The following is a 20,563-nucleotide window of genomic DNA, read 5'->3' as shown; positions in this document are numbered from 1 at the left end:
TAATTTAAGGTAAATTGAATCACATCCCTCCTAGCTCTCCATTGGGCATGTCCCAGTCTCTGCATCAGCAGGACCCTGGGGTTACCCATACCAGTATCCAGCATGTCGTGCCTGCTCTGCCCTCATGCCTAGGTCACCCACAGTTCCAGCAGAGTCTGTGTCTTTCTGCATGTCTTGCAGCCCAGCAGCAGGGACCTGGTTTGGATGCTGGCATGGCAAAGAGCTTAATGATCTTTCACCTGGTGCTACTTTTCAATGGAATACTGCTACTTGGCAAAGCCAAACACTTTACTTTAGGTTACAGATTAAAACACTTTCTTCTTGCCAGTAACCAGCAGTTCGTGGGGTTTTGTGAGTTTGTTAAACTCTGTGACTAAAAATAACCCCAGCATTGTGCTGCTCAGAAGTGTAACATAAAATGATCAGAATGAAGGTATGGACTAAGGTCCAGATTAAGGTCTGGTCAGTTACCAGCACCAGCTAACAGTGCACTGCCAAGGGAGAGGACAAGAATGGACAACTATTCAGCAATTTGGTCCCCAAACATTCCTGGCTCCCAGGAATTTGTGGTCCAGGAACATTCCAGGTCAGACATGCTGCTTTTGGAGTCAAATCTTTTTTCTTTTGGTGATGGTGTGGTTTAGTCTGGCAAGCAGCTAAACACTACACAGCCATTTGCTCACATGCCCCCAGTGGGGTGGAGGAAAGAATTGGGAAAAAGCTGGCTAAATTCATGGGAATAAGAATTTTATACATATACATATATATGCATGCACACAAAAAAACCCAAGTGATGCACAATGCTCACCACCCACTGCCCAATGCCCAGCTGGTTCCCCAGCAGCCTGACCTGCCCCCAGCCAACTCCCCTAGTTTATATACCAAGGATGACATCATGGTATGGAATCTCCTTCTTGTCAGTTTGGGTCAGCTGTGTCAATTGTGTCCCCTCCCAGCTTCTTGTGCTCTCCCAGTCTCCTCACTGGTGGGGCAGGAGATGAAAAGTTCCTTGACATAGTGTAAGCATTGCTTGGCAACAACTGAAACATCAGTGTGTCATCAACATTATCCTCATCCTAAATCCCAAATGCAGCACTATACACGCTGCTAGGAAGAAAATTAACTCTATCCCAGCTGAAACCAGGACAGATGTAAACAAGGAGTCCTACTGATGCCTTGAACAGAGTCTGAAAGATTCTACTATGCCCTTAATGGTAGCTCTGACATAGAACTTTTAATATTCCTTGTGTGGAGCCTCCCTTTCCTTTTTGTTTTCAGTGTCCACCTTCTACTTTACTTGGGTACCTCTTCCTTGCTCCTCTTGCCCGTTTCAACTGTTAAGGTGTTCGCCGCTACCACTGTAGAGAAAAGTCTTCAAACGCAACCTAGGGCTTCTGAGAAGGCAGTTCGTGACTTTAAAGCGCAGTGTGAATGATTATTATTATTATTGTTAATAATAATAATAATAGTAATGCGGCTTCCCTTGGGAGGAATCCCTCCCTTCCACGGGACAAATGCCCGTGCTGTGAGGCGCCCGCCGTGGGGCCGGAGGACGAGCGGCACCTCCGGCACGGTGAAGGGGCGCGGACCCCCCGGCCCCCGCAGACGGCAGGTGGGTGCAGGAGGGAGGGAGGGACGGACGGGGGGGTCAGCGGCTTCCCGCGGCGGGGCGAGGCCGGGGGTGCGCGGCGCCGGGCCGGGCCGGACCGTGTCGGGCGGAGGGGTGCGGAGCCACGCGGGCGGGGGGCGCCGTCGGGGCGCTGCCGGCGGAAGGCGCTGGGTGCCAGGTCGGAGCGGGGCGCCGGTCCCGCCCCGGCGCTATCCGGCCGGCGGGGAAGCCCGGCCGGCAGCGGCAGCCCTCCGCCCCCCGCGGGCAGCTGCAGCCCCCCTGTCTCTGCCCATCCTCTTTTGGTGGTGGTGGGGGGGGGGAGGAGGACCCGTGCCGTGGGTGCCCGGCCGCCCGCCCCGCGGCGTGGCGAGGGGACCGTGGGCAGCGGCTCGTTCCGTGGGGCAGGGCTAGGCGCTGCCGACAGGTCAGGTAGGGCCGGAGTGGCCCCCCCGCCCGCCCCTCCCCCGCCGTGCCCGTGTGTGTGTGTGTGTGTGTGTGTGCGCGCTGATTACAGTAATTTTGAGGGCGATGTTGCAACGGGGCAGAGTGTGCGGGGCGGCCCGTGCTGAACTTTATAACGCTCCTGCATGTCAGCCGCCCTCGATATTGCGTCCATAAACGGGTCAGCGGGAGCGGCGGCCGGCATCGCCGCCCTCGCCGCCCTCGCCGCCTCCCTCCTGCCTTCGGGCCGCCCGGCCAGGAAAGGAAGTTATTTGGGATTACAGCGGCGGCCGGGAGCCCAGTCACAGCCTCAGCGCTGCCGCGCCGCGCCCGGGCTCTCGGCAGGGAACGAGATGAGGGGCAAAGAGGAGAAGTCGTCGCTGAAAGGTGGGTTCACACCGCTCTGCCCGGCGGGACACCCTGTCCTGGCAGAAAAACCGCTCCGCACAGGGGAATTAATAACCACTCCAGCGGTGGGTGCGGAGCGGTTGCGGGGGGGGAGAGGGGTGCATACGGCGTACAGCCCGGGTAGCGCTTGGCACGGAAAGGGGCCAGGTGACTTGACCGGAGCAGAGGAGCAGTTGCGAAAAGAACGGTGCAAAGCGGGGGCGAGAGCGGCGGTGCAACCGGCCAGAGCGGGGGCAACGGCGGGGCCGCGCTCGGGCTGCGCCGTGGGCATCTGCGGGCAGTGTGGGGAGCCGCGGAGGAGCGGCTGGGAGGGAAGTGGGTTTTAGCCCGCGACAGGTTGTGCAGAAGAGCAGGGTCAGGCTGTGCGGCAGCCTGCCCTGCAGCTGGGAGACGCTCGCCTCTGTGCACAGCTGGCACGGGTGTCCGGGAGAGGCAGCGCAGCCGGAGGGAGATGCCAGGGGAGCGGGGGACGGGAATTTCGGTTATCCTCAAAACAGCGGGTCTCGGGTAGTTTTTAACCCCAGCACGCTGAAAGCAGTCCAGAGGGAAGGAGGAAAGTGGCAGCTCCTATTCGAATGTATCGAGTATTTTGCGTTATATTTTTTGCGGGTGTGCTTTTTTTTTTTTGCTTTTTTTTTTTTTTTTGTCTCCCATTACTGGCAGTTTTTCCAACAGAGTGAGAAAAGCAACAAGTGGGAAGAGCTAGGTACCCGCTAGCCGCAGCCAGCTTTTCCTTCCTTCTCCCGTCACCCCTTCCTTGGCGCCAGCTCCCGCGCACTGCCCCGGCGGTGCCGGGCAGGGCCCCCCCCTCTGCACCGGGAAGGACACCGGCGGCTCGGTGCAGAGACCCACGGAGCCGGCAAGCATCTCTCTTTGCTCCTTTGTAAGACCCGTGCCCACCTCGCAGGCGTTACCTTTCTACTCCAGGTCACCCGTCTGCAGGGTGAGCGGCAGCCTTTGGCGGCTGCTGTGCTGGGGTGCTTGCCATCACCCCCCTTCCCGAGGCAGACGGTACCGACAGCTGCCAAGGGATGCCGCCCAGCGGCCGGCTGTGGGTGCGGGGGGAGGCGGCAGCAGCGGGGAGAGGCAGCAGCAGCAAGGGGGAGCGGGGGGAGGGGGTGAGAGGGGGCAGCAGCAGAGGGTAGAGAAAAAAATAACTAAAAAGGGTTCCAGGCCGTGGGGGTGGGAGGGAGGACGACGGGGGCAGGCTGCAGCTGGAGCCGCTGGCCGCATCCCAGCGCCCTTCGCTCACACAGCAAGCGAAATACGCGCATGAATAACGCCTCGTCGGGTGGAAAGTTCCACCCGCCTGTAGCGCGCAGTAGCCCAGCGTCCCCCGGCCGCGCCTGCCCCCTGCGAGGGCTGCAAGTGGGGATGCGTCCCGGGTGGGCGGTGGGGGAGACGAGGTTAGGAGGCGGCTGTGAAACTCTTCACAGTCTCTCCCTGCGGCCCACCCGGGAGGGGGTCGCGGGCAGCATCGTTGCACCTTGTGCTTCGTGTAGGCACCGGCGTGTCCCCGGTGCGCCCGGGACGAAACGACTGAGCAATTAAGTCCTGGGCACACGGTGTTCCCAAATGACCGTGTACAGTGGAAACCAAAACTGCAGAACGGGGCTAGTTTGGTTTGATCTGGGTTTTTTCCCTTCTGCACTTGACCAGTCCTCGGTCATCTTCCCACCTTTTCTAGAAGCAGATCTCTGCCTTCTCCAAGTTCAGGAGACGGGGATGGTTTTTTTTTCCCTTGTTTCCCTTTTTGGCATTATAAAAGACGGATTTTTTTTTTTCCTTTTCCCTTTCAGTAATGTCCCAGCCGGGATCAGGGCAGTGCACAGAAGGGACATTTGTTTGTTTTATTGAAAACCGGGCAGGAAATCTTGTTCTCCTGAGTCACAAGGAAACGTCAGCGTCCCTTATCGCCGCTCACCCGGGGCGGCGGGCCGGCGGCGGGGCCCGGGAGCGGACGCGGGGTGGGGGGGAAGGGGGAAAAGACACTTTAGGAAAAGGTGCTCGTCCAGGACAGAGCCAGATTTCAGCTTTATGTACCCGCAAAACATAAAGAAAGGCCGGGAAAAGAAGGGGCAGAGAGACGCGGGCCTGCGGGAGTTTGCTGTGCCCAAAAAAAGAAAGGGTTTTGAGACGTTTGCTCACGGATGCTCTGCACGGTGGGGATGCTGGGGGGATGGGGGTGGTGTCCCAGGGGTTGCGCCCAAGTAGGGCGGTGGCAAGTCTCCCCTACAGCGGCTGCCTCGGAGGCAGCCTCCGGTCCCGAGGATGTCGGGGAGGAGGGGGACGAGCGTCGCCGCCCCGCCCCGGTCCCGCCCATCACCGCCACCACTTAAGCGCTGTCGGATTTCTCGCCGAGTCAGTTCGGTGCTGGGAGCCTGTAGTATCCTACGCTCCTTATTTATACCTCTCCTCACTCCGAAATGACCGTGAAGGCATCTGAGGCGTCGGGTCCTACCTTGACCTACTCGAAGATGAGGGGGATGGTGGCCATCCTCATCGGTGAGCGGCGGGGGGCTTCTCCGAGGATGCTCGAGAGGACTGATTTCTCTCGAAGGATGGCTTAACAATTCTATTTCTCCTTTCTCTGTCCTTTTACTTTATAGCTTTCATGAAGCAGAGAAGAATGGGGCTAAACGACTTTATTCAGAAGATAGCCACCAACTCCTACGCATGCAAGCAGTAAGTATCAGGAATTTTGTCTGGATTTCAGTCACAAGTATAACCACGTATTGCGAGATCTAGTTAAAAAAAATAATCTTTGTTTACTGTAATACCTCTGGCATGACTGTTACGGAAGAATTAAATGATCTTGAGGTATTACTCACTTGGCAACAAATCTTTGTGAGCTGGGTTTGGGAGAGATCGGATGGGGGCTCTCGAAGTCCCATTTAAGTACATTTAAACTGTACTTACAGTATAAATAATGGTTTGGGTTTTTTTTTAAATGGCAGAAGTGATTCTCGCCACATTAATTTTACTCCTCAAGTCGAACAGATTGTCTCGGTTGCCTTGTATCTGCAATAGCCCGAACGCAAACCGGTCCTTCGCGGTGCATGCGTGCCCTCTGGCGGAGCGGCTCGCCTGGTGCGGCTCGTAGCTCCTCTGATCCTGACCCTGCGTGCTCTTACCCTTGCAGCCCTGAAGTTCAGTCTATCTTGAAGATCTCCCAGCCTCAAGAGCCTGAACTTATGAACGCTAATCCTTCTCCTCCGGTAAGCAGGATTTGACTCAGGGAAGCATTTTTAGAACATCACATCAGCCGGTAATAGAAGCGTAGCAAAATTAGCATCATGAGTGTTGCTTAGTTCGGATCACAGCACACTGATGTAACTGGGAAAAAGAGTTAGCAAGGTAGGCTGATTTTTCTCGACATGAAGAAAAGTTTTTTTTTAAGTAAGCTTTACTGGCTGTTATTTCATTATGGAATGTGGCTAAGACCCAAACAAGAACTTTTATGTAAAACTGCAGATGTTATACTCTTCTTATGCAGTAAATAATTTGAGATCTCTGGTAGAGGTCAAGATTAAATTTTTAGCGATAAGAAAAGTGATAGTCTTCACTTTCAAGGTCACTTTATTTATATTTTATTTAAAAGAGACATTGTTGAGACTGTCACTGCCAAACAGCTTTAATAAATGTGGTTTATGTCTGTTTATTTTTCTAGCCCAGTCCTTCACAGCAGATAAATCTTGGTCCATCATCCAACCCACACGCGAAACCATCAGACTTTCATTTCTTAAAAGTGATTGGAAAAGGCAGTTTTGGGAAGGTAACTAACATCTGATGTCATTTATTTATTCTTCAGATCTTGCATGTAATGCCTGAGGGACAGATTTGCACTGGCTTTTGTAAATGCTGGTTGCTTAAACCAGACCTAAGCATGTCCCGCTGCTGCCGGGTGCCTGACTCCCTGACGTAGCTGGAGCAGGGTGCTATGTTTGATAAGAGTCATAACGGAGCCAGGGAGTGCGGAAGCAGTGCTGCTGGGAAGAATATATACTTCCCTTTTGTAGGGGAAGGGAACTAAATGTAAAAATCTAGATTTATCTGCTGGAGTGGTAATGCGTTAGGCATTTCCAGTAAAGAGCTTAGAGCTCAGCAGTTAGCATAAAGGCTTGCTTCCAGTTGTGTTAACAATTTGTTCTGTATTTCAGTATTGCTCAGTTCTGGGATTTTACCCTCTTTCAGGTTCTCCTTGCACGACACAAGGCTGAAGAGCAGTTCTATGCTGTTAAAGTCCTGCAGAAGAAAGCAATCCTGAAGAAGAAAGAGGTGAGCTGCTTCTTTATGATGCCATTGTGGTCTCCATCAAATACATTTTTACTGCTGTTACTAAGCAAGTGTACTAAACATTGATTTTTCATATTTTTTTCAGGAGAAGCACATTATGTCAGAGCGCAATGTCCTGCTGAAAAATGTGAAACACCCTTTCCTGGTCGGGCTTCACTTCTCCTTTCAAACTGCAGACAAATTGTATTTTGTCCTAGACTACATCAATGGAGGAGAGGTAAGCAGAAAGAAAATGAAATAGTATTTCCTGTCATGTGCCTGGTGCTAGGGTAGACTTTTTCCACCTTTCTTTTAAATAAAAAAGAGTAACCAGGGGAAAAGTCACGGGGGTAAAAGTTAGTAGATTGAGTGTTTCCAGCCTGCCAAGTTTGGAACTACCCGCGGATCGTTAGGCCATTTCCTGCTATTGTTCTCCCTCCCTATATATGTTGAGTCTAATTAAGTGCATTGTTAACAGGCTTTGGCGCCGTTTACACAACTTTGTTCTTTCTGTCTCCTGTAGTTGTTCTACCATCTCCAGAGGGAGCGTTGCTTCCTGGAGCCGAGAGCCCGGTTTTACGCTGCTGAAATCGCCAGTGCGCTGGGCTACCTGCACTCCCTCAACATTGTTTATCGGTAAGCAACCTGGTTTAGTTTGTTGGACAAAAAAAACCAACCCCAACCCTCAAGCTTAGAATTGTATTTAATTATTTTTCATGACTCTGTAAACAATTGCACTTAAAATAGTCTGACTGGAGCTCCTCTAATGAGCGCTTGTCTTTTTTCTTCTCTTCCCATAGTGACTTGAAGCCAGAGAATATCCTGCTCGATTCACAGGGGCACATTGTCTTGACTGACTTCGGACTCTGCAAAGAAAACATAGAGCACAATGGCACGACCTCCACCTTCTGTGGGACACCAGAGGTACGGCTATCCTTCAGCCTGCCCCTCGCAGAGCGGCAGCCAGTGCTGTCCTCATCAGTGAAAACTGTCTCCCATGTATATTTACGTTGGGTTAAACAAGAGGGGTTGCACATTGCAGACCTTGTAATATGAGGCTGCCAGCCAAGGGGTAGGACACATAGAGCTTGTCGAGCAGGAGAGAACAGCTCTCTAGCCATCTCCCTGTTTATAAAAAGCTTGCAGCTTTCTGGTTGCTTAGGTATTGCTGGGAGTTCAGTAAGCTGCTTTCATTCAAGAATGCAGAGGCTTTCCTAATGACAAAGATCCCTTTGGCTAACGCAGCTCTCTTTCCTTCACAGTATCTTGCTCCTGAAGTTCTTCATAAGCAGCCCTACGACCGGACTGTGGACTGGTGGTGCCTTGGAGCAGTCCTGTATGAAATGCTGTACGGCCTGGTAAGTAATTAAACCTTTGTGGCAGATCAAGCCAGCTTACTTGCCCTTCCCCCACCAGAAACCCTATGCCTGTCTGTCAGCCTCATTAACCCGGGTCTCTCCTTTCCCCTTCCCACAGCCGCCCTTTTACAGCAGGAACACGGCAGAAATGTATGACAACATCTTGAACAAACCCTTGCAGCTGAAGCCAAATATTACCAACTCAGCTAGGCATCTCCTGGAGGGCCTCCTGCAGAAGGATAGGACAAAGAGGCTCGGTGCCAAGGAGGACTTTGTAAGTGCAAACCAGCCAGTGCCTGTAGGCGGCATGCACGGGAGGATGACTAGACCATACCGCTTACATTAGCTTGGGTCTGAATTAATCTATTTTTCTCTCTGTAACAGATGGAGATTAAGAATCACATCTTCTTCTCCCCAATTAACTGGGATGATCTCATTAATAAGAAGATTACACCCCCTTTTAACCCAAATGTGGTACGTATCACTTCTAATTATAGAATATATGAAGAGCGTCTTTCCCCCCTGCCTTGCCTCTGTGGGGTGCCCGGGGAGCCGGAGGGGAGCTAGCTGGCTGGATGGCTGTGTTTGGGGAACACAGCTTTTCGTTCCCCCTGGCAAGGTTAAAAATAAGTGGTAGCTGACTTTTTGCTGATGGACAGTCTAAATTTATCTGGGTTTTTTGGCCTCTCATATGCTTCATTTGCACAGCTATTTTAAAGTAATCCTCAGCATCCCTGTTTTACCAAAGGGGAAGATAGAGTGTATTAAGTAAGGAGCTTCCCAAGGACAGGGTTACGTTTGGCTGGTCAGATACTAACACCTGGAGAGAGGGATCTGGTTGTGGAGGTCATTCCCTTTTGCTTTCTGAGCATCTTTTAAACTAAATTTAATAACTAGCCCAGAGATTAAAGTCCTCCCCTGCAAACTGCAGCATGGCGGAGTGGCATGTTTGCATTTGGCTTCTGTTGCATGAGCTTAGTTGGAGGGCAGTGTATGAAATTGAATCATCTTGGGTTTAGTGAAGCAATATGCAGCAAGATTAAAAAAAAAAAAAAAAAGTCCCAAAAAAACCTGGCAAAGCCTGTTAAACAGTGAGCCCAAGGTGATAAAGCCATGAGTCTCTGCACAAGGGTCCTTTTCCCTTTTGAATTGAACCTCGCCCTCAGAAAGGACATTTGGGTCTAAATGTTGCCTTTTCCACGCTTTCCACAGAGTGGCCCCAGTGACCTGCGACACTTCGATCCGGAGTTTACAGATGAGCCCGTCCCCAACTCCATCGGCCAGTCCCCAGACAGCATCCTCATCACCGCCAGCGTCAAAGAAGCTGCTGAGGCTTTTTTGGGTTTCTCGTATGCTCCTCCCGTGGACTCTTTCTTGTGAACTTTTTTCTTTCTTTCTGTTTTTTAATAATAATAACTATTATTTTTATTTTTTGTTTGGCCTTCTGGTGGAACTGCCAGTTGACCAGTCATCTTGAGAGAGAATTTGCACATTTCCACCATGGCAGCTTTGCAGCCTTAATTTCAACTACACTGTTTGCTGGAAGCTTTTTTTGAAGAGCACATCACTCTCTAAATGAGCTTTACAGGCTTTTCATTTCATTCGTTCTTCCCCCAAAGTGGTGCTGTCTCCTTGGGAAAAGAAAAACATGAGTGACTGCTGCCACAGACTGCTGTGGCAGGTCGTAGGAGTAAGAGCAAGCTGTTTTGAAACCGTGCTCTGAAAAGCCTTGCCTGAAGATCTATCTGAGCGTGATAAAGGATTTTATGAAATGTGCCTTTTTCTGATGAGATCTTGTGAGCTCCAAAGCTTTCCCTGTTGCAGAGTGTGTTTCTCAGTTCATTTATGTGGGTTTACTATGTGAACAAATGGTATGCGTGTGGTCTGCGAACTACAGATGGACTTAGTTTAAAGCATCAGTGTGACACTTGCAGGATACCACAATGTGGGGCATTGTTTGTTTCTTCCATATTTGGAAGATAAATTAAGTGTAATTTTGAAATTTCTTTTGTAAATCTATACAGTCAACTAAAATTATTGAAATGGGCTTGCAATTACTTGTATCCAAATGCTTGAAGAAAGCATTGCTGCTATGAAAAAAAGATTTCTATTTTTAGAAAGGGTTTTTATGGACCAAAATGCCCCAGCTGCAGTCGGTCAAAGCTGTTGGTTTCTTTTCTTCTTTTTTTTTTTTTTTTTTTCCTTTTTCATTTAAAAGATGTCATCTGTAAAATGGGCATTATTTATGGGTTTGGGGGTTTTTCATTCCTGATTGTATGTATTGTAAAAAAGATCTGTACATTCAGTTGTAACTCTAGATGTATATTTAAACTTACAGACTTACTTGTAATGTATACCATCATTGTAATGTAATATAATTAACATGGTTATATGTATCATATTTTTTTTGGTGACCAAACCCATTGGTTTGCAGTAAAATCCTGAAAAATACTTCCATCAGCTCCATCATTTCTAAAATTTTAAAACAGGGTTTCCCTCTGAAAAGGTTTAACCATAAATTCAGGAGAAATCTGAGGTGCCAGTTAGCTAAGGTACCTGTGTAAGTAATTTTGCATAGGTGTGTGATGGTTATTTTGTCAGACTTGCAGCCTCACAAGTCATATTATAGATACACCTTGGCAAAACACTTGGTCTTTCAGCTGTGGGTGTTTGTGTGGGTATCGATGTGGGCACTCTTATGCTGTGCAGATGTTCATGCTTGCTCAAAGCAAGTCTCTCTACCTCTAGCAAAGCAAAGGTGCTGCTCTCTGTTGTGGGCAAAAACATAACTAGACTTGAAGAATTAAGTCCTTAGGCCAGTTGTGTAATGAAGACTTGAGCTGTTTTAGCACTACACTGGAGACATGCGCTAAAAGTAGGTTGCTGTAGGGCTGATGAGAACTCCCTACCCAGGAGTCCATCCTGAACATCAAACATTGCTGCTGTGATGTGTGTCAGCAGCGCAATGCGTCCCAAGTTTACCAGTGTGACAACAACAATCTGTATCAGGCGTGTGTGTGTGTGTGTGTGTGTGTGAGAGAGAGAGAGAGAGAGAGAGAGGTGGGATGAGGAGGCGAGTTTTGTCAGCTGATGATATGCTGACTATTCAGCTCAAACTGAGCTGTTAAATACAGGGCTTTAGTACTGAGTACTACTGGGTGGCCTGCAAGAGGGGCTTTCAGCCAAGAATTAAGGTAACCACTTCTGGGATGATCCCAATCAACTCTTCTGCATGGTGATGGATGGCTTCCTCCTATGAGGTGCTGGGCATCTGGACCTTATTAAACAGCTCCCATTACCCACTGGTTACTGCAGTTGGTGGTCTTAGCAATTCGGAGAAGCAAAATGATCAGTTGCTGAGAAAAACCTGGACAGGTTGCTGTTGCTCGGGCTGCTGCGTACAGCGTAAGCAAAGTTCTCATAGGGCTGATATTTCTGCTCATTTTATTTCCAAGATAAAGGCATACAGTAACTTTCTTTTATTACCTGTTGGATGTAGGAAAAAACCAAAACAAACCCTGTATGGCTTCAGCTATATACTGTGCCTGGGAGACCAAACTCAGCTGAAAATGCTAGTGTATAGCAGCCAAGAAACTTCTCTCCTTTCAGATCATGTTAGTATATGAAAGAGATACAGCAGCCTCCCCCTCAAATTCCAACATTCCCAAATTCATGCATTCAGTATCTCTGAACAGTGGACTGACAGGCTTTGCAAAGTCTTCCAGTGCTATACTGTGCCTGAAAGATCTTTTGTGCTGACAATTTGTATGCTAGAGATGTTAAAATATCTAGTGGTAATTTGCTCCTATACAAAATGAAACTGCACTTGCTAAGTGACCAAGGTTTGTGATAGGCATTATCTTTGCCTCACATTTCCCAGGCATTAGCAAGGTGCTATGTGCAGATAGGCGAGCAGAGAACTGCAGCCCTAGGGTAACAAAACATTAAATACTCTCTATCCTTCTAAAGAGAAAAAAACCCCACTGTGGTCATTAATAATGAAGAAGTAGGAAGTTCAGCGACTCAGAGGTGTACCTTGGGTGCCTTTCATCTTTGCTAAGACATAGGGCACTGTTTTAATGGGCTACTTTTAAAAAACAGCATCTGATTGTAATTTTAACTGTTCTACCCTGCGTAGGCTCATTATGCAGCTGCTGCTTTGTGCAAAAGTCTGCAACTGCTAGTAATGAATATTCAACACATGCCTCCTCGATATTTTATTGCAGAAAAGGTGAAAAATTTGTCTGTGTTTTTAATCATCGCCCTGAATTTGATGCATTACACTCATGCCTGAAGGGAGACTATGGCAGTGTGCTGGGGTTTGGGTTTGTTTGTTGTTTTGCTTGTTTTACAGAATTACCTGTCTCTAAGGTCTATATGCCCATTAGAGAAAAGTCTCTGGACTGAGAAGCAAAGGGCTATGAGTCCTGAAATCCCAGCTGATGTTGATGGTGTGTGGGGTTTTTTTTTTGATGGAGTTCAATCTGTGGTTTCATTTCACCCATTTGTAAAATGGAAGTATTCACCCAAATTTCCTGCTGCTGGCAGTGTTGTAACTGCCACCACCCTGGGTAGCTTTACTTAGAACAGTCAACCCAATGAACCTTAAAACACTCATTGTATTGCAGTTTTTATAGTGAGAGCGCCTGGATGGAGTCTATCAATGATAAGCACATATAACATTTAAATACATAAATTCAGACATTTCACACAGTTTAGTCAGTAATACTTATCACTCTGTTCCATAAGCCATGAACCGTTTCATTGGCCTTGCGAAGATAAGTGAAGCTTCTAGTGATGGTGGATTTTTTGTGCTCCCTCTGCACTCAAGAGGCAGTTAGGTTACTTCTGGAGGCCCCTTGTTATAACCTTGCACCTCCAGTGAAACAGTTCTACAGACAGCTGAAAAAAAGAGAAAAAAACAAGAGAGACACTGCTCAGAAAAGAGCTTTGGGCAGTGGTCCTAATGGGGCACCTTACCTGGGGTACCTTAAGGTAGGTGAGGTGAATTCTGGCCCATCTGTACTCTTCTAAGGAATGGAATTAAATATTCTGTAACACTGTTCAATTTAACTGCAGTAACAGCTCTACAGATGTTTATGTGATATCATGTGGTTATAGCTACCCTAGTAGAACTAGCAAGGTGGCTTACAGTAGAGATGATTTCTGACAGTCCCCACATTTGCAGTTTCTGATATCAAGACCACATATAAAGACCTGGATAAAATTTTCCATGCTGGCTGGAATTGTCCATGGAAAGTTTCTGCAAAAATACTTCCAAAACTATTTTCCAACAAAATGAGAGCTTAAAAAAAATTTTAAAAAATTACTATTTGAAAAGGAAAACTTTAAATAGCTAATACAGACATACACCATGCTTAGATTTTGAATCAGGGACAATGTGGGCAACAGATTCCTTTAGTGTCAGGCGAGGCTCCAAATGAAAGTTCTGTTCTTTGAGAGACAGTGTAGTGCCTGTACAGCCACAGGCACTACAGTAACAGTAGGTAACCAACACGTGTTGCTGTTTAGTCACCTGCAGTTGTGTGAAGTAGTTTTCCACCCCTGGATGTTTGTGAACCCTGGAGAAAGAGGGAGTGGGGGTGGGGGGTGGAGAGGTGTGTCTGTTGTTTAACCAGGAGTTTCCTCCTGCTCCATGCATTGGACTAAAAGAAAAAAGAAAAGGAAAAAAAAAAAGATACTAAAAAAACCCAGTGTGGCGAGCCCTGTGCATGGCCATGGGGCAGGGAAATCACGGCGAGCCTTGATGATGAGGTGCCTTCTGCTGCGCTGCCAAAGGGCCTTTGCCCCGTGAAAGGAGTCAGCATCCTCACACCACGGCAGGTCACTGCTCTGTGTCCCTGGTTCCACTGACCCAACGCAGCAGCCGAGGAAGCGCTGTCCCTCCCGAGGACCGGCCAGAGCTTACGGGCAAGGACCCCCTTGGGCTGTTCCGCCAGCAGAACCCGTATTTGCCCGCGGGAGATGCCTCCCGCCCGGTGCCCGCCGCCCGGGGGCTGCGGCCCGTGGCCGTGGGTGTCAGCCCGGACCGCGGGTGACACCCGGTGGCCGCCTCCGTGCAGCGCGCAGCCGCTGCCGGGGGAGGGACACAGAGTCGCGGCCGTAAAAGCTCCGCAGTCCGAGGGTGTGAGAGCTGGCGCGACTGGAAGATGACGCCTTTCTACTTCTGGAATAGCGACTGGATCAAGTTGCTCTTGAGAGAGGGACAGGACCGATCTCATAGCTCCAGGTCCTCTTCCACACAGGCATTGTCTCCAGCTAGTAGATACAGGGGTTTTTACTTTCCTGAAGGAAAGGCCATAATCAGCCCAGACATACCCTTCTGTCAGGTGCTTTCTCCTCTGTAACATCCCTCTCTGGATCCACCTGCCTTTGAGATGCACCCAGCTAACGCAAGAGTGAAACTTAATGTTGGGTCAAACCCCACTGTTTACTTGCTGCCTCCCTCCCTGTCCTCTGGCAGGTAGGGGTAAGCAGGACCTGGCAAGAACAACATTGCACTATGTCCATGGGCTCCTTCAGTAGCTCCTTTTTTTTGTTTGTTTGTTTTTTGGAAAGTTGAGCTCTTTAGCACAGCCTTGGCCTGTTGATTCTGTAAGGGTCTGCTCAGTGAATCAGCTCTCCCCAGAACGCAGGAGGACATGAGGAACTCGGCACTCTGTGCATAGACTCTCACATGTTGATAAAGAGAAGATACCCCAGACACCCCACAGTTCAGGCCATCTCTTATGAATGCAATATATCAAGCGCACAAATAAGTGGTTTATAGGATAAAGCCTAAGCTGCCTCAGACTATATCCTTCTTCCTCTGTACTCATAAACTTCTGTGCTTTAAAGTACACACTTATGATTGCTCTCTGGTGGTTTGATACCGAGATTTTTCTGTACTGGTATAAAAAAATATTTGTATCTTTATTTTTGTAAAGATATGATCTTCATTATAGTCCACTGGAGAGCCAAGCAGAGATCTAGTGCAGAGCCCTGTATAGCTTCAAAAATACATTGTCAGTCAGTTACCATTTTTTCTCTTCACAGGGAAATCAACTTATTAGCTCAGGTAAACGCACACAGCCCTCTGAAGACAGCTTGCATCAGCTGTGCAGCTGATGTGTCTCCACATACAAAGTGTATGCCATACACAGAAGCTTCCTACTGAGAACTGTGCTGTATCAATTCAGTTATGTAGGCTAAAAATAGCCTTCTTATGGATTTGAGCTGAAGTAATATACACCATACAACTGCAGTTAATGACTGACTGTGCTGAGGTACACTGAAAGGAGAAATAGAGATGATATGTGGGTATATAGCTTTTCTGAAAGGACAAAATAACACATTTGCTTCTTTTAAGTGATGACCATGCAACAAGCTATGGGACATGTTTTAATGACTAATAGTAAAGAGGGTTTCAGATATGACTTACAGCTCCAGATTTGGATCTGAAGTGTCTGTGCACTCCATGATCAGTCAGCTTTTGGGTTGGGATCACATGCATAGCCCTGGCTAGATGCCATCCTTAAACTCAAGAAGCAGAGATTGGCAGTGTGGATACAAGCAATTCTAGCCATCAGGTCGGTTATAAGTTAGAATTTACTGATGTGCTTTGAATGATGAATTTGAAGACTTGGAATAAACCTTGTAAGAACCATTTCTGCTTAATAAGTGATTATCCAAGTACTATGTTATTCTCCCTTGAATATGGAATATCATGTCACTGAGACACTCGTGTCACACTTGAGTATACAGTCTATGGCTAAGTTAAGTAAATCATGTCACGTTATAAATACGGGTCAAACCTGAGCCAGCCATCAAGACTCCCTTTACAGTGACTTTACATTTTTGCAGAGAGAAACAGGTACCTAGGGAGAGCCATTGATCTCACTTGTCTCAAACAGAGATGCTGGGCTCTCTGGAGAGGATGGTTTCTTTCCATTTTCACTGACTAGTAAAACAGATTCACACCCCACAAGTGATCGTTCAGCATGTGCATATTTAGCTCAACATAGATGTGTATTTAGCAGATCACATTACAGGCGCCTGGGATTGATATCAAAAGGATGTAGAACTAACTGGAAACTGCAGCTCACCAGGGAGTTGAAGTATTTTACCTTTGCAGATGCTGATAAGCCCTACAAGCAATTAGCAAAACATTTAGCAAAGAAAAACTGTATTTGCTTAAAACATCGCTGCAAGCCAGCAGAAGGCTTATCAGATGTGATGATTAACTTACTTCCAAAGCAGATATTTTTAAATTATGGTTTGTAGGTGTCTAGTGTTATACTGCTCCTTATCTTGTGGTCACTAAAAAGAAGTATGTCAGCAACTGAGAATGAGGAGACAAGAAGAACAAGCAGCCTGTAAAATTGAAGTGCTGTAGAACAAGAAATATGGAAAAAAAACCACCCACAGAAAGATTTTGTTTTATTATTTCTAAAGCACCTATCATTTTGGCTATGTGCACTAAAGTATGCATGACATATTAAAAGTTATTAACATGACATTGCATCTTTTGGCATCTTGCCATCATGCAAAATATTGTGACAGGTAATGACAGAGAGCTGGAAACTGATAAGATACTGGGGCACTCCATTAGAAAATCATTTACAGAAGAGTAGTTCCTGTGTGAAACAGTGCCAAAATCTACAGAGAATTATAATACATCATGTAAACCTGCAAAACATTTTTTCATACAACATGAGAGCATTGCTAACAGAGCCTTTCAGCCAGGATGAGTCAAACCAAACATTTGATGCGGGCCTGTTACCATCTGGGTCAAAAATAATTCACCAACTGTTCATGCTAAAATGCCATGGTTAGTCACTGAGCCAGATGATAGAGCCATCCAACACACAACATGCACAGCACACTCACTCCAGTTCTCCCTTTAGCTCAGTGGGACTACTTGCAGGAATAGTAGTTGACACCAGTGAGTACCTGCCTTACCACTGCATGCACTCTAGCCCTTGCTGATGAAATCAGATGAGCATCTTGTCATGTGATTTACTGTTTTCCTTCACTCTGCTCCAACTATGCCACTTCTGTTGCAACAGACAGACCAGATGTGCATCACCTGCAGGTTTCCATGTCACCTTGCCTTAGTGAGCCATTGCACAGCAGCTGGGTACCCTCATTTCTGTCCTACCCTGGGGCAGGCACAGAATAAGTGTCCAGCTCAGAGGTGGGGATGAGAAGCTGGGGAAGGCAGGACATAGAACCCCACTGTTCTGGCAAAAACATGACTTTAATTTGTCTCAGCACTCTTATGCACGTCAGAGCCACTGATGTTGCTGAACTGTCTGGGCTATGAAAAATTGATGTATTTAAGATGTGTGATTGCAACTGTAGGGTATAGGTGGTGACTCGAGGCTGCCAGGCAGGCTGTTAGCAATGGGCAACAGGACCTTCATCATAGGGGTAGGACCAGGGCTATGGACCACAACAATGATGTTCCAGCATGCACTTGCAACATTCATCAACTGTGCAACCTTTTTAAAAGGTTCCAAGGTTTCAGCAATAACGTTCACATGAAGGCCCTGAGAGAAGCAGTGTGGTCTTCCAGCTAAGCATAAACTCAACCCAGATAATCTTAAATATATTCACACATCTGGGGTTTTCTTCTTCCCATTACACAGTTAGGTCCTCCATGGAGTCACAAGCTGCCCTGCCCTGCACTGCCCCCAGCAAACCTGCTTCAGCTCTCCTCTTTGTGTGTGCCTCTCTCTCCACGGGTTGCAAGTGCTGGCAGAGGCTTGCTCCAACACGGGTCACAGCATCTTCTGTATGTCTCCACCTGCTTCAGTCTCTCTCTCTCCACAGGCTGCAGGTGGGGTCTCGGCCTTTTCCATGGACTGCAGGGGGACACCCGCTCCACCATGGGTTTCTCCATGGGCTGCAGGGGCACCTTTCTCTCTGGCACCTGGGGCATCTACTCCCCCCCACCCCCACTACCAGCCTTGGTGTCTGCACAGCTCATTACATCTTCTCACTCCATTCTCTGGTGGCAAAAAGCAGCTGCTAGCATGTTTTTTCTTCTCCCAAATGTGATTCCCAGAGGCACTGTGACCATCACTGATGGGCTCAGCCTTGGTCAGTAATGACTCCAGCCTTGAATTGGACAATATTTACTCTCTGGGGTCTGCAGAGAGCTTCTGGCTGCTTCTTGCAGAAACCACCCCTCCTCCACCAGAACTCAGCCACAAAAAGCTACAACAAATGGGTGCACATGAACCAAGCAGTGGCTATTTCCCCCCCCATGTAGCCAAGTATATATGTGCTCTATTCAGTGCTTTCATTTCAGCTACAATCTGTCATCCGTTGCAGCAAATACACCTTTATTTTGTTATGTCATCCCACAAGTCCTCTTCAACTAAAAAAAGAGAAACTCTGCATGGGTCCCAGAGTTGCCTTTTTGAAGAGACTATTTAAAAATAGAGATCAATACCATTCCCTGGATGAGAATTCAAGGACTCAATTTTCAGTGCTCTTGTACTCCTGGCAGAGTGCTCATGGCTGATGGATGACACTTAGATGTACTGTATTAGTCATACAGGCACATGCAGTAACCAAACCCATTACATGTGAAGATAAAATACACATTGCTTATAGTTTAAAACCCAGCAGCTATCTGTGTAGCCATGTATTAAAAATAGAGTGTATCATACCTCTCTATTTAGCCATCACTGAGTAGCAAACTGTAGTCATAATTGGGTTTCACAAAGATAACAGCTGAAAACCCATCACCCTGGTTGCAAGTGACCCTTTCTATTTGTCTGCCCTTTGTCACACCCCTGTCTCTGTCAGTTTTGGACAAGAGTGTTTTCTCTGTGACCAGAGATGCTCTCACATCTTCTCTTTGCCCACTGTAGGCAGTAGCTTAATTTCCTACCCAAGGCACTGAAGTGCACCCTTGGAAGCTTGCTTTCTAAGTCTTTTGATTCAGGTCCCCCCCTTTCATGGTTTAGCAAGCACCAACAGTCGGACCACATTTTTTTTTTAAATTGTAGACAAGATTTCTAACAATATTTCACAATATCAGACCTGAAACATAAAGACTCACACATCACAACTTTTTCTGCATCTATTGTCCACTTTTTATTTACAGGAAAGCTTTTAGACTACTTGAGGTTTTGGGTTCATAGGCACACATAATACAGCACAGTTAGGTTCCATATTAGTCCTGGAGGCTCTAAATCCAAACAGGAATTTATTCCTGTATGAAAGACTGCAGACTTTGATTCAGTCCTTTTTAAACTGTCTGGTTTTCAAAAGAGTAAAATTTAAAATAATTATAAAACCCCCCTGCTGTTATTTATGTCAACATAAATTACAGTAAGGCCAAAGAGTCCTATGGGCTTTCATAGCTAAACTGAAAGCAAAATTTGGCCATCACAGTCCTGCTAAAGAAGCAAATAGCCTGATGGCAATCTGTTCCCATGATGCTATTCAGTTTCCTTTTTAGCTCTAAGTACAATGCTTTCCATTACCATTCCTAAATTTAGACTGTCCATCTTTACAGGTTTAGAGTCTCCTCTTACATTCGCCATGAATCAGGAGCCTCTTGCAATGGTCCTAAATAAGGTGAGGAGCTAATGCCAAATTACTTGCTGGCTATGGACAAAAATACACTGATTACACCATCAGGATATAAAAAGGATGTTAAGAAGCTTGTGAGTTCAAATGTGGTATTTTCAGGGAGCTTAGTTCTCTATAAATGTGCCTCTTTTTTATTAATTATTGAAAGCCACACTCTGAAAAGGCAGCTGGAAAAGCGCTGTTACTACAGTGAAGAGTCACTTCAGAAGCTGATCTCATCAAATGCAAAACCTTCCCCCCTTCCCTCCTCTGAACATGGTATCAGCTTGCCAGTATATTCCAGAGCTAGGATTATAGATCTTTCATGCTATAAATTCTTCATCAGAAAAGCATTTTCATTCATTTTGTTTTAAAAATTCTGTACCAGTTTTCCCAAAATAATCTAGTTAATGACATCTCCTTAATGATTTGAATGACAAGTTATTTTACACTTCAAATATAACAAAAGAGAATGCATAGACACACAAACCCAAACACGAATAGCAGGTGCATCTTGAAATTAGCAGAGGTATACCCTGTTATTCTCTCACTCTAAGCATATAACTTCTACCTTCAACCTTTTTACCTAAACAGCCCTGAGAGCACTTATCTCCAGGTAAGCAATACACGAAGCTCTTCCCATTTGGACTAATCCAAAAACACATGACAGAAATACCAGTTTGCCATGGTTACCAGTTTAGGAGGAGGCATGGTATTGCATCATAGAAGTAAGAACTCCTATTTCCTAAACCACAGTTTGAATCTGCTCCTGGGAGGATACACACCCTGCAACCAGGGTTTGCCTGCATGAATCCACAGGCATCCTTGAACTGTATTTCAGACACCCATAGGCTGCTGTCCTGAAGGAACTGACTTGAAGGTC

General features: G+C 47.0%; 1 protein-coding gene across 2 annotated transcripts; it reads left to right on the top strand.

Moving 5' to 3' along the window:
• Positions 1–2,196: 2,196 nt before the first annotated feature.
• Positions 2,197–10,540, top strand: SGK1 (serum/glucocorticoid regulated kinase 1; the record flags this gene model as incomplete). Of its 2 annotated transcripts, none has more annotated exons than XM_084261799.1 (12): positions 2,197–2,437; positions 5,068–5,143; positions 5,601–5,676; positions 6,129–6,233; positions 6,653–6,736; positions 6,840–6,971; positions 7,257–7,369; positions 7,534–7,657; positions 7,996–8,091; positions 8,210–8,365; positions 8,476–8,565; positions 9,304–10,540. In XM_084261799.1, the coding sequence occupies 12 exons, from the start codon at positions 2,197–2,199 to the stop codon at positions 9,469–9,471; spliced, it is 1,461 nt and encodes a 486-aa protein (XP_084117925.1). In that variant the 3' UTR covers positions 9,472–10,540. The 2 variants fall into 2 exon arrangements, with proteins under 2 accessions (XP_084117925.1, XP_084117926.1); XM_084261800.1 differs by lacking the exon at positions 2,197–2,437 and adding an exon at positions 4,848–4,963.
• Between the last annotated feature and the right edge of the window lie 10,023 nt (positions 10,541–20,563).

The sequence above is a fragment of the Gallinula chloropus genome (assembly GCF_964237585.1).
Source record: "Gallinula chloropus genome assembly, chromosome: 3".
NCBI classification, from domain to species: Eukaryota; Metazoa; Chordata; class Aves; order Gruiformes; family Rallidae; genus Gallinula; species Gallinula chloropus.
Note: the sequence above shows the minus strand (reverse complement) of the source record. Positions and strands in the feature narration are given on the sequence as shown.